Below are 14,949 nucleotides of genomic sequence, written 5' to 3'. Positions count from 1 at the left end.
GGGGGGGGCAGTGATCTTTGGGAAAGAAATGTACACTGAATGTAGAGTTCCATGGGCATTCTTAATTCCCTTTTGTGGTGTTATTGTTGTTTTTAAGTCAGGGTCTCTGTCACCCAGGCTGGAGTGCGGTAGCACAATCATGGCTCACCAAAGCTTCGAATTCCTGGGCTCGAGCAATCCTCCCACTTCAGCCTCCCAAGTAGCTGACACGACAGGCACACACCACCATGTCCGGTTAACTTTTTGATTTTTTGTCAAGAGGAGGCCTCTGTATGTTGGCCAGGCTGGTGTTGAACTTCTGACCTCAAGTGATTCCCCTGCCTTGGCCTCCCAAGATGCTAGGATTATAGGTGTGGGCCACTGTGCCTGGCCCATTCTCAGTTCTTTAGTGGTCAGGACATATGGACAAAACATCCAGCAAAGGAGTGGTGTGGTCTCCCACAGAGTAGAAGATAGAGACTTGCTTCTGCACTTGTAAAGAAGCATCGCACAGAATTTTGATATGCTGTCCAGCATACTGATGGGTATATCATTGGAGAAGGCATAGGATTCCCAAGATGAAAGACGAGGCCAATAGCAATTTGATTTCCTCCCAAGGGATCTGTGCCTACAGAGTTAATTTGAATAAGGTTCGCCACTCTGGGCAGGTTCTAAACAATCCTGGTCATTAAAGATCTTCACCAGGCTTTAGTAATTGTGTAGATGCTTGAAGGTGGCTGGGAATACTGGATTCCAGCTAAGGTAAAATGCAGATTAAAAAATGAAGACTCACTAATCATTAGAGAAATGCAAATCAAAACCACATTGAGATACCACCTAACTCCAGTAAAAATGGCCATCATTAGCAAAACAAACAACAGATGCTGTCGATGCAGAGAAAAAGGAATGCTTCTACACTGCTGGTGGGAATGCAAACTAGTGCAACCTCTTTGGGAGACAGTGTGGCAATTTCTGAAAGAACTAGAAATTGACCTTCCATATGACCCGGCTAAACCCCTACTGGGAATATACCCAGAGGAATGCAAATCATTCTACAAAAAAGATACCTGCACACGCATGTTTGTTGCAGCTCTATTCTCTTTTTTTTTTTTTGAGTTGGAGCCTCACTCTGTCACCCAGACTGGAGTGCAGTGGCTGCTCCTGGCCACTGCAGCCTCGACCTGCGGGGCTCCGGCGATCCTTCTGCCTCAGCCTTCCAAGTAGCTGGAACTACAGGCGCGCACTACCAACCACACCCGGCTAACTTTTTAATTTATTGTAGAGATGAGGTCTCACCAAGTTGCCCAGGCGAGTCTCAAACCCGCGGGCTCAGGCAATCCACTCACCTCAGCCTTCCAAAGGTGCGGGATTACAGGCTGAGCCACCGAGCCTGGCTGCAGCTCTGTTCTCAATAGCAAAAACATGGAACCAACCATGCTACCCATCGAAGCTGGACTGGATAAAAAAATGTGGTATATATTTTATATATACACAATGGCATATTATGCAGCCATAAAGAAGGACAAACATATGGACTTTGCAGCAACTTGGATGAATTTAGAGTCGATCATACTCAGTGATCTACTGCAGAAACAAAGAACAGAGTACTGTATGTTCTCATTCATAAGCAGACCTTGAACAATTATCATCGTAATACTATAAAAAAGGAATTAGCAGTAGTGGGAAACTGCCAGGGAAGGGGGAGTAAGAATGGCAGTTGAGGGAAAGTGCTAGGGGAGGGAGGGGCACACCTCATCAACAAGGGTATCTGCATAATGAACATTTGTATACTTAACCCTGAATTGTACCCCACATCTTTAAAATAAAATTTAAAAAAAAGAGTCCATGAAGAAAAAACAAAGCAAACAAACAAAAATGAAGAAAGTTCCTTCAGCAATATGGAGTCTGTTTGCAGGGGTGAGCTTCTCTGGCCTAATGGACAAGCACGAAACCACCCACTAGAATCTAATTACTTATTCAACTTTCTTAGATACTTTCCATAAGAAAAAGGATTCGAACTTCAAGTTCAACATTACACTGTGTTCTGTCTGTGTCATTTCATTTATTGGAATCTGGGGGCTACCAGAGAGTGTTTATTGGATAAAGAGACCGAACAGCAGGTTCCTTTGAGTACTCAATGCAGTGCAGACAAGGCAGAAATGAGATGAAGGGAAGGCCTGTCCTGGAATGCAATTTGAGTTGAGTGCTCTGTGTTCTTTTCCCTCAGAAGATGTGTTTGGGAAAGTGAAACTGAGGAGAGAGACTCATATAATATTTATTTATTTTTTGAGTCAGAGTCTCACTGTGTTGCCCAGAGTCCAGTGGCATGATTACAGCTCACCATAGCCTTGACCTGCAGGGCTCTGGTGATCCTTCTGCCTTAGCCTTCCAAGTAGTTTGAACTACAGGCAGGTACCACCACACCTGGGTAATTTTTAAAATTTGTTTTAGAGACATGGTCTTGCCAAGTTGCCCAGGCTAGTCTCAAATTCCTGAGTTCAGGCAATCCTCTTGCCTTCACCTCCCAAAGTGCTGGAATTCCAAGCGTGAGTCACTATGCCTGGCTCGTATAACTTTTACAGCCCTCAGAAATCACCATTTCAGCCAAATGTGTAGTCAGTATTGTAGCAACTTCAAGAAGAGAAATAAGCAAGAAAGCCAATCATCTGTGATTTGGTGACACTGACGTCTTTGTTGGAGATGTTGCTGCAGTTCCTCAAGGCTTCCAGAAGCTGCTCTTTAGTGATGGTAAATTATAGTAAGGGAGCCTAGTGGGTGTTTGCCTCCCTCCTGAGGAATGCTTTCCTAATTTAGATTTTCCAGGTGTGAAGTTGTTCCACACTGGTGCAAATCTTTCAAGTTTCTTCACATTATAGAATACGGCCTTGGAGGCTTTGAGTATATGGAGTTCAGAAGGTACTCAGACACATTAATAGGAGGACTGAAGTACAGAAAGGCAAACACAGCCCATTCCTTATCATGAGGATTAGTATATGTGCGCCTGGTCTCATCTATAGGAAATTTTAAGAGCCGAGACATCAGCAAAGAGGAGATTGAGAGGAGGAAGCAGTGATTGGTAATGGTGGTCAGGGAAGTGTTGCGATAATTCATACAAGCCAAAAGCGAAAGAACTCTTTCTTGTGTATTCTTTCAGAAAATCTTACAGAAAATTACAAGAGTATCTGGATGCTTTCTAGAATGAAATCTGAGAAGAGATTAAGTTAAGGAACTTCTTCTGGTATTTCCCCTGCCCGCCTTTATCTTTTGAGCAACTAGTAGATGTCAGAAAGTTGTCAAGGTGGATGATTTTAATTCTGAGGTTTACCCATAAGGACCATGAATCATTGTTAATATAAGACAGCAACCCCTCTCTCCTCATGGTTGAAAGAACAATCTATGCTGTGTGATCTTAATGTATGCTGGGATTGTGGACAGGGCTTTTTAAGGGAAGCATCTGTCCAAATGTAATTCCCTTACACTCCTGATCAGACCTCTGTTTCTGATCAGGAGTGTAAGGGAATTGGAAGTAGATTTTATTTTTCCTATAGCTTTGCCTTCTAAGAGATTCACGTGCAGAAAAAGAGTGTGTGTTCTTTGATGGTTGACTGGTAGGATTACTGAGACCTACTGGGATTTCCTTGGGAAAAGCGCTCGAAATCTTTGTTTCTCAATTTTCTTTCAGTTCCCAGGTCATTAATAGTAAGAGAAGAAAATACTAGAAATGCGAAGGGTGTCCACATTGACTTCACTAATTTTCTGCTCATAATCACATCACTGCTCAAGTATGGGGAACTCTATGTAGGTAAAACACAATAAGCCCTTATTTCTTAGATTCATCAAAAAATGAGTCTTTGAACATTTTTTGACTTTTTTTTGTGTGTATGAGAAAGCAGGTTTTATTGAGAGGACAGAAAAGCTCCCACAGTGGGAGGTGACTGACTGTTCTCTTTAATTTCTCTCTTGAAATTATGTTTTCTAGCACAGCCAGTTTTTGTTTATTGTTTGGTTGTTTTGTAGCATTTGGAAATTTAGCCAAATTGTGGAAGTGGAGCTAAAAGTGACCAGTGGAAACCGGGAAAAGAATTAGTAAGGGAGGAGGGAGATGTGATTCAGAGGTTCATTTTTCATAGCTATTTCCAATGCTCTGAAATACATTTTCTGCCCATTATTCCATAGTGGTATACAAGGGGGACCCAAAACAACCTGGAATTTATTTATAAAAAACTGTGTACTTATTTTTACATGTTTAAACTTCAGTCACCTTTAGAGTACTCTCCATTTGATGCAATATACCGATAGAGATGCTTTTCCCACTGCTCAAAACAGCTTTTGAACGCGTCCATTTTGATGTCTTTAGTGCTCCTACTGTTTTTTGTTTTCCCTCTTCCACTTTGGCAAAATGTTTCCCTCTGAGGACTTTTTCATTAATCTAGGGAAACAAAAAATGTCATTTGGGGTGAGATTAGGTGAATAGGGAGGGTGGGGCATGGCGTCATGCTGTTTTTGGTAAAAAAAACAAAACAAAGCAAAACTGCTGAACACTCAGCATGGTGTGGGCAGGTGTGTTGTCATGGTGGGAGCACCAATTACCTGTTTGCCACAACTAGGGACATTTCTTCAGCAAATCATGATACAACCTTCTCAAAACTTCCAGAGAAAAACTTTGGTTGACCATTTGATCCAGAAGAACAAATTCCAAGTGGACTACAAGGGGCCTGCCCTCCAAAAGACAATTCCAGATTTTATTTTTGCCCCCCCATAAGTGAAAACAAGTGATTAATTTTTACTTAGAAGTATGTTAGTGGAGACTAAAAATGGGTGCTGTGGTAGAATAAATATGGTCATAGCTTTTTTTGTGTGATTCTAGAGGAAAGACCTGGGGTCAATGTGGAAGTCCTAAGGAGACATATTTTGTCTCAGTATGAGGAACCATCTAATCACAGAATAGTCTGCCCTGTCCAAGAAATTTTGGAGAAGAAGTCTCCAGCAGAGTTGAATTGGGGGAATATCTGATAGAAAAGTGGAAGAAAGGATTTTTACATGGGGATAGAATTTGGACTGTTCCTATCCAAAGGCAGTTTCTTGTTTTGATTTTTGGCAGAGAGTATAAAATCATTTCTTATGTTAGAATAACACTTTCTAGGTTGCAGAATGCTTTCACATGATTATACCTTTTAATCTCTATGATTGCTCTCCATCCTAAGACATCAAACATATTTAAGACTCATAACCTTAATTGCTGGTTTCTATTGTTGTAGGTACCAGGTGGACAGAAAAGTATAATAGAGGTTTACTTGCCTTCAGGTGTTTAAAAACTAGGAGGAGATAGAACATACACATAAATAAGATGACAAGATGACTGTGTGAATTATCTGAAGAGTGGTCTAGACCAGTGATTCTCAAAGTGTGGTCCCTGGAGCAGAAGTATAAGCATTACCTGGGATTTTGTTAGAAATGCAGATTTGGGTCCCACTCCATATCTACTGGATCAGAAACTCCTGGGGGGACATCAATCATTATTTTTTTTGAGTTGGAGTCTCACTCTGTCATCCAGACTGTAGGGCAGTGGCACACTCCCAGCCACTGCAACCTCCACCTGCTGGGCTCAGGTGATCCTTCTACCTCAGCCTTCCAAGTAGCAGGAACTACAGGTGCGTGCCACCATGCCTGAGTAATTCAATCAGCATTTTTAAAAGCCTTCCAGGTGGTGATGATGAATTCTCAAGTTTAAGACCAATGTTATACTCTAGCCTAGTACTTCTCAAACTTTAGCATGCACAAAAATCACCTGGAATGGTACCAGTCAGAGTCTGGTCCAAGAAATGCAGACTCTGCAGGTGATTTTTTTATAACTCAAAAATTTGAGAAACACTGGCCTGAAAGCATGTTGAACAAAGATTCTCTTGTCCCATTCCCAAGTATTCTGATGTGGTTGGTGGGAGCTGAGAATATGTTTTTCTAATGGACTCTTAGGTGCTGCTGGACTATTTATTCTTTGAGTAGCCCTGCGGTAAGCAGTATGTGCCTCCGAGAATTACCAGAAGGCTGGGCAATGAGAGATTCCAGTAGACTGGGACAGAGTGGGAAGCCTTCATAGAGTGGAGAGGAAGGATGTGATCTGAGTGTTCAGGGAAAGGTCAGGCTTAGATAAATGGAGACTGTCTGGGGCAGGGAGAATGGGATGAGAGCCCGCATACTTGACTGAAGTAGCACATTCATCAGAAGTAGACCTTTGCTTGACACACTGTCAGCTCTGGGGTGCTCCCTCCTAGGAGGAAGCATAGGGCCAGGCAGCAGGCATACAGCCTCAGATTGTGAGCACTTTCTCAGTTGCACTGTAGATGTTCCAACCTCCTACTGGGACTTTCAGACCCGTATTGCTCTCTGCTTATCCCCTCCTGTTCCCTTGGTTCCTCTACTCCTTGAGTTTTGCATGTTTCAACTCTGTAGCTTGCTTATTCTCCAGTTTAACCTGAGTTTTCTGGCTTTTATTCTGGCCATTCTTTTCAGACTCAATGTTGATTCTCTTCTCCTTGGACAGCTGTGTGAATTCACCCTTTCCCACTCTCCTCCTAGCCTCACTTCATACTAGGGTGGTGAGAGACCTAGCCTACATACTCAGTCTTCTTCCACACGCTTGTCTTGCTGTGTCCTATGATCTCTTGGTCAGCCCTCTGTCGTGTCCATGATGGAGACGGGAGACAACGTGGGAAGGGCCAGAGGTCAGGATGAGCAGCCTTGGGTTAATGGAGGTCACTAAAGTTTTATAATCAATGACCTATGATAAAGTTCAGTCACAGTGATCTCAGGTCTGGGTTACAGAGAGCAGATATCCATTAGGCCCCCTTAACATTTTTATTAGTCATGATTCTAATAAGTTATTCCACTCAGTTTCTGATCATCCTAGGGTTCCCCAGTGGTTCCTGCATTTACAATATGGCCTTCGTCACAGACAGGAATTGCCTAAACCATCCAGGAGAGGTCATAGCACATTCTAGAAATACCCAGGACCAACTGTCATTCCTCAGCCCCTCAGTAGCACCTCACCGTGATGGCTCATGATCTATATTCCCAACTCAGGGCCTGGCAGGGAGAGATGCAGGTGCCCAATACCCCCTTAGCTGCTTCTGTCTATCCACATAGAAGCTGCTGGGGTAGTTCACCTGCCAACAGAGAAGCTCAAGGTGCCTCATCACCCAAGCCTTCTCCTTCAGTGCCCTTCACAAGTGTCCTTAGGGTTTTGTTTTTGCTAAAACACTCTGGTCGTGTGATCTGGGGGCTACTTGGTGAACCCTGGACATGCTGCAGACTGACTAAAGCCTTTAGCTTGGCCTCTTTGTGTCTAAGCAGAGTCAAATTTAATTGTTTCCCTTTTAAAAGTGTTTTCTGCTAAGCTCCCAAAGGCCAGGGATGGAACAACTTGAGCAACAAAATAAATAATAAGAGTATTGGATTATAGCTTATAGAAGAAAATAGATATCCATAAGTGCATACTTACATAAATAAATAATAGAATACATTAGTAAATGGGAAAGAAGAGACAGTAGAATTCTAATCAATACATGTAGAAGGAATGAGAGAAACCGAAAATCACAATTAAGCATACACCAGTAATAATTTTTTCAGGTAGCATCCACCAGTGGATGCTAAAATTAGTGGACCAAAGTTTGAGGGGAAACAGGACATTTGTATAGTCTCAAAGTGTCTCTCCCAGGGTTATTAATTGCAGAGAGAAAAATCATAACTTTATAGTGAAAAATCCTGGCAGACACCACCATTACCACATGGTCAAGGTTAACATCACAGGGATTAGACATGTGGACATTATGTTCCCTGAGAAGGTGTATTAGTCAGGATTCTCCAGAGAAGCAGATATCATAAAAATATAAATATATTTATTATAAGGAATTGACTCACACAGTTTTGGATGCAGACAAGTTCCAAGACCTGCAGGATGAGTTGACAAGCTGCAGGTCCGGAAGAGCCAATGATGTAGTTCTAGTCTAATGCCAAAAGCTTAAGAACCAGAACTGACAGTGTAGTTCTGGTCTGAAGGCTGGCAGGTTTGAGACTGAGGAAGAGCCAGTGTTTCTGTTGGAGTCTGAAGGCAAGAAAAGCCACTGTCTCAGTTTGAAGGCAGTCAGGCAGAAGGAATTCTTTCTTGCTCAGGAGAGAGAGAAGGTCATCCCTTTTGTTATATTCAGGTCTTTAACTGGTTGAATGGGCCCACCCACATTAAAGAGAGCAATCTGTTTTACCCAATCTACCAATTTAAATGCTAATCTCATCCAGAAACATCCTCACAGAAACAGCTAGACTATTGTTTGAACAAATATCAGGGCACCCCGTAGCCCAGTCAAGGGAAGCATGAAATTAACCACCAGGGAAGTATACATTTTTACTTCTGTGGTACTCCTGCCAAAAATGCATGGTGTAATCTAATCATAAGAAAACCTTTGACAAGCTGAATTGATGGGCATTTTACAAAATACCTGAAAAGTATTCTTTAAAAGTGTTAAGGTTATGGAAGCCAAGGAAAGAACAAGGAACTTTAACAGTTAAGAGAACTTTCACAGACTAAGGAGACATAACCATAAAATACAATTGGAATCCTGGAACTAAAAAGGACCTTAGTTGAAAAATAATACAATTGGAATAGTTTATAGTGTAGTTAATAATATTAAGCTAATGATTAATTTATTAGTTTTGGTAAGTTTACTGTGGTTATGTAAAATGTTGATATTGTCAGAGACTGGTTGAAGGTTGAACTGTGCTATTTTTGCACCTTTTCTGACATTATTTCAGGGCCAGGTGTGGTAGCCCATGCCTGTAATTCTAACACTTTGAGAGGTTGAGGCTGGAGGATCATTGGAGCCCAGGAATTGCACACTGCAGTAAGCTATGATTATGTCACTGCACTCCAGCCTGGGTGATAGAGTGTTATTGTCTCTAAAAACTTCAAAATAAAAATTTAAAGATGCTTTCTGCCATCAGGTACTCTGAGGACTTTTTGATGACAGTATATTTTTATATTCTTTAAATTTTATAACTGTGCTGTGTGAGTGTATACAAAACCCCTCAGATATCTGTGATTTCCCCCCTTCTGTATTCTGTATTCCTGACCAAAGCACCCTTTTGTAAATTTTTCCGGTTTAACCTTCTTGCTGTTCCATGTGGTTTTTATCTCTGCGATGAAGACCCATGTGGTGTATTGTGGAAACAGAGAGCATGAACCGTTCAGGAGACCCTGTGCTGGCATTCTCAGTCGGATTCTGTTACTAACTCAGTGTCCATCTAATGATAATGTTCTGAGACCAAATGGCGAATTTTTGCTAAATGGTATATGTGCTAGTTGATGTATGGGTTTAAATGATTCTGTTTTAAATGACTTTTTTCTTTTCTTTTTTTGAACAAAATTTATTAGTGAAAGAAGAGAGAAAAGAAAGGGAGACATGTCAGAGCTGGTAAAAAACCTGCCGACTTTTTTCTTTTTATCAAGATCCTGTGTGCTCTATTTTTAGGGTTTCCCAATTTTTTATCCATATATTTATATTTTCATTTTACCCCGAAGTCTTTGGATTCTACCATAGACTTCACAATTATAGACTTTACTCAGGCATTTCCCCTAAGGGCCTCCTTTTTAGCAGTTTGAGGGGAACAATGTTTTATTTCTTCCTTTTTATATATTTTTTGATAAGAAAGGCATTGTTGCTTTTTTTTTTTTTTTAACTGTTTTTTTTTTTCTCTGAAGCTTGGGTAGCCCTTCTTATAACAGCCCTAAAGCCCTCTTGTGGCTTCCTCCTTGCAGGCTGTCCTGTGTTGGGGCCTTCACTGAGTCAATCTCTGGTACAATCCCGTAGGGAAGACTGTTTGGCCACCTGACTGATGCACCCCTCCTGCCCTAGCAGGACGGCATGAGGGCTGTGGGTAGGGTCCTCTGTCTGCATTCATTTAATGCTAGCAGGGACATGGCAGAGGCATGGAACCAGCAGGATCCACTAAGAAGAAGTAACTGACACTCTTGAGAAATGATAGCTAGATTTTCTTGATTATTTTTGTCCAGGTTGCATGGCCCCTTTATCTTTTCCCAGTATTTGGGTAGTAGGCTAAGATCTTGGGGTAAGGCTCAAATGATGGAGAAACTGATTGACAGTGGGAAGTAGCTAAGGCTCTAACATGGATGACTCTGCTGTCCTCACCAGAAAGGACAATTTGGTTAGGTTTCACATTTTGTACTAGCATAGGGTATTTTTTAGTCCTTATGGAATATGGTAGAAATGATTTGTTGGATCACATCCAGTTTTGTCTGTGTTACATTCATTTGTTAATTTGTGTTCTCATCTCCAGCCATTTTCCCCTCCCACTTTTCTTGTGCATTGTCATCAGATATTTAATTTCTTCAGCATGTCACTCAAGAATGGCTGAAATGAGTGGATATTCCTAGAGTGTAGTCTATGGAACTGGGCCAGGCAGTCCAGGCACATAGTAAACACGATGTAAGACTTTGTTAAATAAAAATAAGATTGCCAGGTGAGTGGTTCATACCTGTAATTACAGCACTTTGGGAGGCCAAGGTGGGAGGATTGCATGAGCCCAGGAGTTCAAGACCAGACTAGGCAACTCAGCGAGACCTCGTCTCTACAAAAACAAAAAAACAGGAAAAAAAAGCAAAACAAAAGAAAAATCAAAGAAACGACCATTACTTTCAAAGAGTTAGCCATTTAGCTGGAAAGACAAAATGCACAAATAAAAAACAGACTTTGTGTTGAGCATTATGGAAAAAACGCCACTCAAGAGGCCTGAGAGAACAGAGGCAGGGTGTATTTGCTGGGTGCCTCGCTTCAATCACCTCAGCTAGTCTTTCCATTTTATAGTTCAGGAAGTTGCTGTTAACAGGCATTAAATGTCTTCAAATCCTATAAGGTCATATGTGCAAGAGTGAGATGGGAACATGGGATGAATGAACTGAAAGATGCTGTTGCCGCCAGAAAGTTCTGAAAGGAGACTGGAGCTGGGCCTTGAAGGATGCATGAAGTGATCAGATAGAAGCAGTGAGCACATACAGGTTGTGGGGCAGAGAAAGGGGCACAGCGTGTGCAACGGTAGCAGTGGGATGCACCCAGCGTGCTGGGGAATGAGGGCAGCCCACAGGTTTGCTAGGGTAAGGGTGGAATGAGGGATACAGCTGGAAAGTGGGCTGGAGGCAGCATGTCATAGACCTTGAGTTTCAAGTTGAGTTTGGACGTGATTCCATAACTCACTTTATAAACCACTGAAGGTGTTTGAAAGGGAGCGCCCTGATAAGAAGAATGTCTCAAGAAATTGAAGTTCAGGTAGATTGTGGACTGGAACAGAGGAAGGGGAGACTGATATCGAGAACTAATGTGCATTGTGTCATTTCATCTTCACAATAACCCTAAGAAATAGACACTGTTAGTGTCAGCCCCTCTTTCCAGATGGGAAAACTGAGGTTTTGAGAGGTTAAGTGCTCACCAGGATTCCACAGTGAATAACAGTAGTGCCAGACATGAACCAAGTGGATCCATTTCCACCTGTGCTTCCTCCATATGCTACAGCATTTGACAGTAGCCTGGGAAACAGCCTGGGGCAATTTCAAGAGATTGGATGTGATAATCAGTGACAAGGACTGAACTAAGTCAGAAGTGGTAAAGAGGTGGGAGCAGTGGTATGAAACGTCCTTGCACAGATGTCTGAAGCCAGGGCTGAGCCTGTGACCTTGTAACTTCTCTTAGTGTTTCTCATGGAAGCTGGTCCTCAGCAGTGAGAACCAGGACGTGTGGGACTGGAGGTCATGACCAACCTTGCTTCCAGGCTCCTTAAGGAGCTTAGGCTTTTTGTTTCTCCTGGGGAAATGTGTTGAAATGAATAATGTAAGTGCTGAGGTTGACTGTGCTTTGTGTGGTTACTTTTGAGATATTTTAAGCACACTACCAAGTGTTCTCAAGCATCCCAGGCTTCAAATGACTAGAGTTTGGTATGAGGTGGTTCTTCCAGAGGCCTATTGGGAAGCATTTGTCCTCTTGTTCCATGAACACCTTTCCTTATCTGCTTGTTTTGCTGTTTCCTGCATTGCTACCCTAGGGGTGGGTATAGCACAGAATTGCTTAATTTGTTTTACTTTTGTTCTAACTTTTGTTTTTTGAAGAAAAAGGGCATGCATGCATTTTGACTCTGCAAAGCGTTTTGGTGCCCAGTTAAAGCGTGTATCACTAGAGTATGCTGAATGCTACTGTGATCCTGTGAGGGCACTGTGGACTAGTCCAGTGACTTCTCTGCTCTGTCTACTGCAGGTGATAAGAAGTACATCATGGGGCCCAAGCTTTCCACTCTTGATGCCACTGTCTTTGGACACTTGGCACAGGCGATGTGGACCTTACCAGGGACAAGACCGGAGCGACTGATCAAAGGTAAACCCTACATACTTCCTGAGGTTTTGAAGATTGCTGGGAATGGGTATGTAGGGGGGTAATACAGTGGGGAATTCTAGGCTGATGTTTAAAGCTTGACTGTGCTCTATGGAGATACCAGGCTATGGTGTCCGATGGCCAGGGTCAGCTCTCTGCGCACAGGACACATAGGAGTGGAGTCAAGAGCCTGGGCTTCCCACCTGCCATCTCGTCCAGCATCTTAGTAATGCTGACACAGATCCTGCCTTGTTTTTTTTTTTGAGTTGGAGTCTCACTCTGTCACCCACACTGGAGTGCAGTGGCTGCTTCCGGCCACCGCAGCCTCGACCTGCTGGGCTCCGGCAATCCTCCGCCTCAGCCTTCCAAGTAGCTGGAACTACAGGTGCGTGCTACCACGCCGAGCTAATTTTTGATTTTATTGTAGAGATGAGGTCTCACCAAGTTGCCCAGGCGGGTCTCGAACCCGCAGGCTCAGGCAATCCACTCACCTCAGCTTCCCAAAGTGCTGGGATTACAGGCTGAGCCACCGAGCCCGGCTCCTGCCTTGTTTTATGCCAGAGCTCTTCCATTTTCTTACATGATGGAACTTGCACTGTCACTGAAGCATGGCTTGAATTCTACCCAGAGTCCTTGCTTTGTTGGTCTTCCTTAATTTTCTTTGTACAGTGGTGGCTTCCTGCTTTCTGGCATATCTAGTGGTGTAGCAACCATGGTGGGCTAGGGCTGATGAACTCACTGCTCGTTTCAGATGCTCATTTTGAGTCTGAGCTTGTCTAGGATATTTCACACGGAGGTATAAGTACATATGATTCTGCCATTCACATTCAGACCTCTCCCTTTTCCTATTCAGGTGGGGTGGCTGTGGGTCACACACCGAGAGTAGTAGAGATAAGAAGTTTAAGACTGTAGGAAAATAAAAGAAAGTATCAACAAACACTTTGAAGTCTCACATTAGCTAAAACGTTATGATTAATATTATTACATGTTCATTTTGACCAAGGAAACACAATCTTGGTATCTTTCTGTGTGATCTTGGTTGTAAGACTTGTCAGACTGACAGGAGACATGAGGGAAAAGATTAGAAGTAGGGGAAAATGGGACCAGAGCTAGGGAATAAGCATATTGAGTGGATTTCGTTGCCAGGAGTAAAAATCATGGTGGCACTGGAGTAAGGAAAGATAGTTCACATTGTGGTGAAACATAAGGGACCAGCTCTTGGGGTGTGTGTGGGGGGGTAGTGAGATATAGAGATGGCCCCAACTTATGATGTTACAGCTTACGACTTTTCAACTTTAAGATGGTGTGAAAGTCACTCAATCAGTAGAAACCATACTTCAAATTTTGATCTTTTCCCAGGTTAGTGATATGTAGTAAGATATTATGACCTGGTGCTGGGCAGCGGCAGTGAGCCACGACTCTCAGTCAGCCACGTGATCGTGAGGGCAAATAAACCATAATCTGCAGTGTGCCGTGTTGCCAGCTGATTTTGCCCAACTGTAGGCTAATGTGAATGTTCAGAATACATTTAAGGTAGGTGAGGCTAAGCTATGATGTTTGGTAGATTATGGATATTAAGCACATTTTCAACTCCACACATACACACACACACGCACACATACACACACGCACACACACACACGCACACACACACACATTTTTGAAATGGAGTCCTGCTCTGTCGCCTAGACTGGAAAGCAGAGGCACGATCATAGCTTGCTGTAGGCGTGAACTTCTGGGTTCAAGAGATCCTCCTGCCTCAGCCTCCTGAGCTGGGACTACAGGTATGTGCCACCATGCCCAACTCATTTTTTAAAACTTTTTTGTGATGAGGTCTCACTATGCTGCCCAGGCTGGTTTTGAACTCCTGGCTTCAAGTGATCCTCCTGTCTCAGCCTCCTGAATAGCTGAGATAATAGGTGTGAGTCACTGTGCATGGCTAACTTTGGAAATCTTTAGCTTACAATGGGTTTATAGGGATGCAACCCCATGCAAGTTGAGGAACAACCAAACATGGCAGCCAAGGCTCCTGGGAGGTTCTTCTCCTGCACAGGTGGGTGGGAACTGTTTAAAGTCATCTTTTTTTTTTTTTGAGTTAAAGTCTCACTCTTTACTCTGTTTATCCTGCTGGACTCAAGCGATCCTTCTACCTCAGCCTCCCAAGTAGCTGGAACTACAGGTGTTCACCACCACTCCTGGCTAGTTTTTATTTATTTATTTATTGCAAAGACAAGGTCTTGCCATGTTGCCCAGGCTGGTCTCAAACCCCTGGACTCAGGCAATCCTCTTGCCTCAGCCTCCCAAAGTGCTGGAATTACAAGCATGAGCTACCATGCCTGGCTGAAAGTCATCTTCAGTTTGAAGCAGTAGCTAAACAAATGCCTGGGGACTGGGGATGTGGGGATCAAAGTTCAATATTTAGGTTTTGGGAGGAGGATTAACACGAGTGGAAGTGTTTATGCCCAACTGAGCAGTCTGGGGGTATAGACAAGATCACCAATGAAATAGCACTTAGAGTCCTCTTTTTTTTTTTTTTTTTTTTTTG

The 14,949-nt window shown here is 42.9% G+C and overlaps 1 protein-coding gene across 1 annotated transcript in view; it reads left to right on the top strand.

Annotated features, from left to right (window-relative positions):
- FAXC (failed axon connections homolog) overlaps nt 1–14,949 on the top strand; it is an 81,507-nt gene that overhangs the window by 49,549 nt on the left and 17,009 nt on the right. Inside the window, exon 5 of the mRNA XM_008065822.2 lies at nt 12,291–12,407. Coding sequence (XP_008064013.1) covers nt 12,291–12,407 — 117 coding nt within the window. The remainder of the gene's footprint in view (nt 1–12,290; nt 12,408–14,949) is intronic.

Source organism: Carlito syrichta, unplaced genomic scaffold (genome assembly GCF_000164805.1).
Source record: "Carlito syrichta isolate Samal-C Ts95f unplaced genomic scaffold, Tarsius_syrichta-2.0.1 Scaffold104742, whole genome shotgun sequence".
Classification (NCBI taxonomy): domain Eukaryota; kingdom Metazoa; phylum Chordata; class Mammalia; order Primates; family Tarsiidae; genus Carlito; species Carlito syrichta.
The sequence above is the reverse complement of the archived record's forward strand: the minus strand, read 5'-3'. Positions and strand labels throughout refer to the sequence as shown.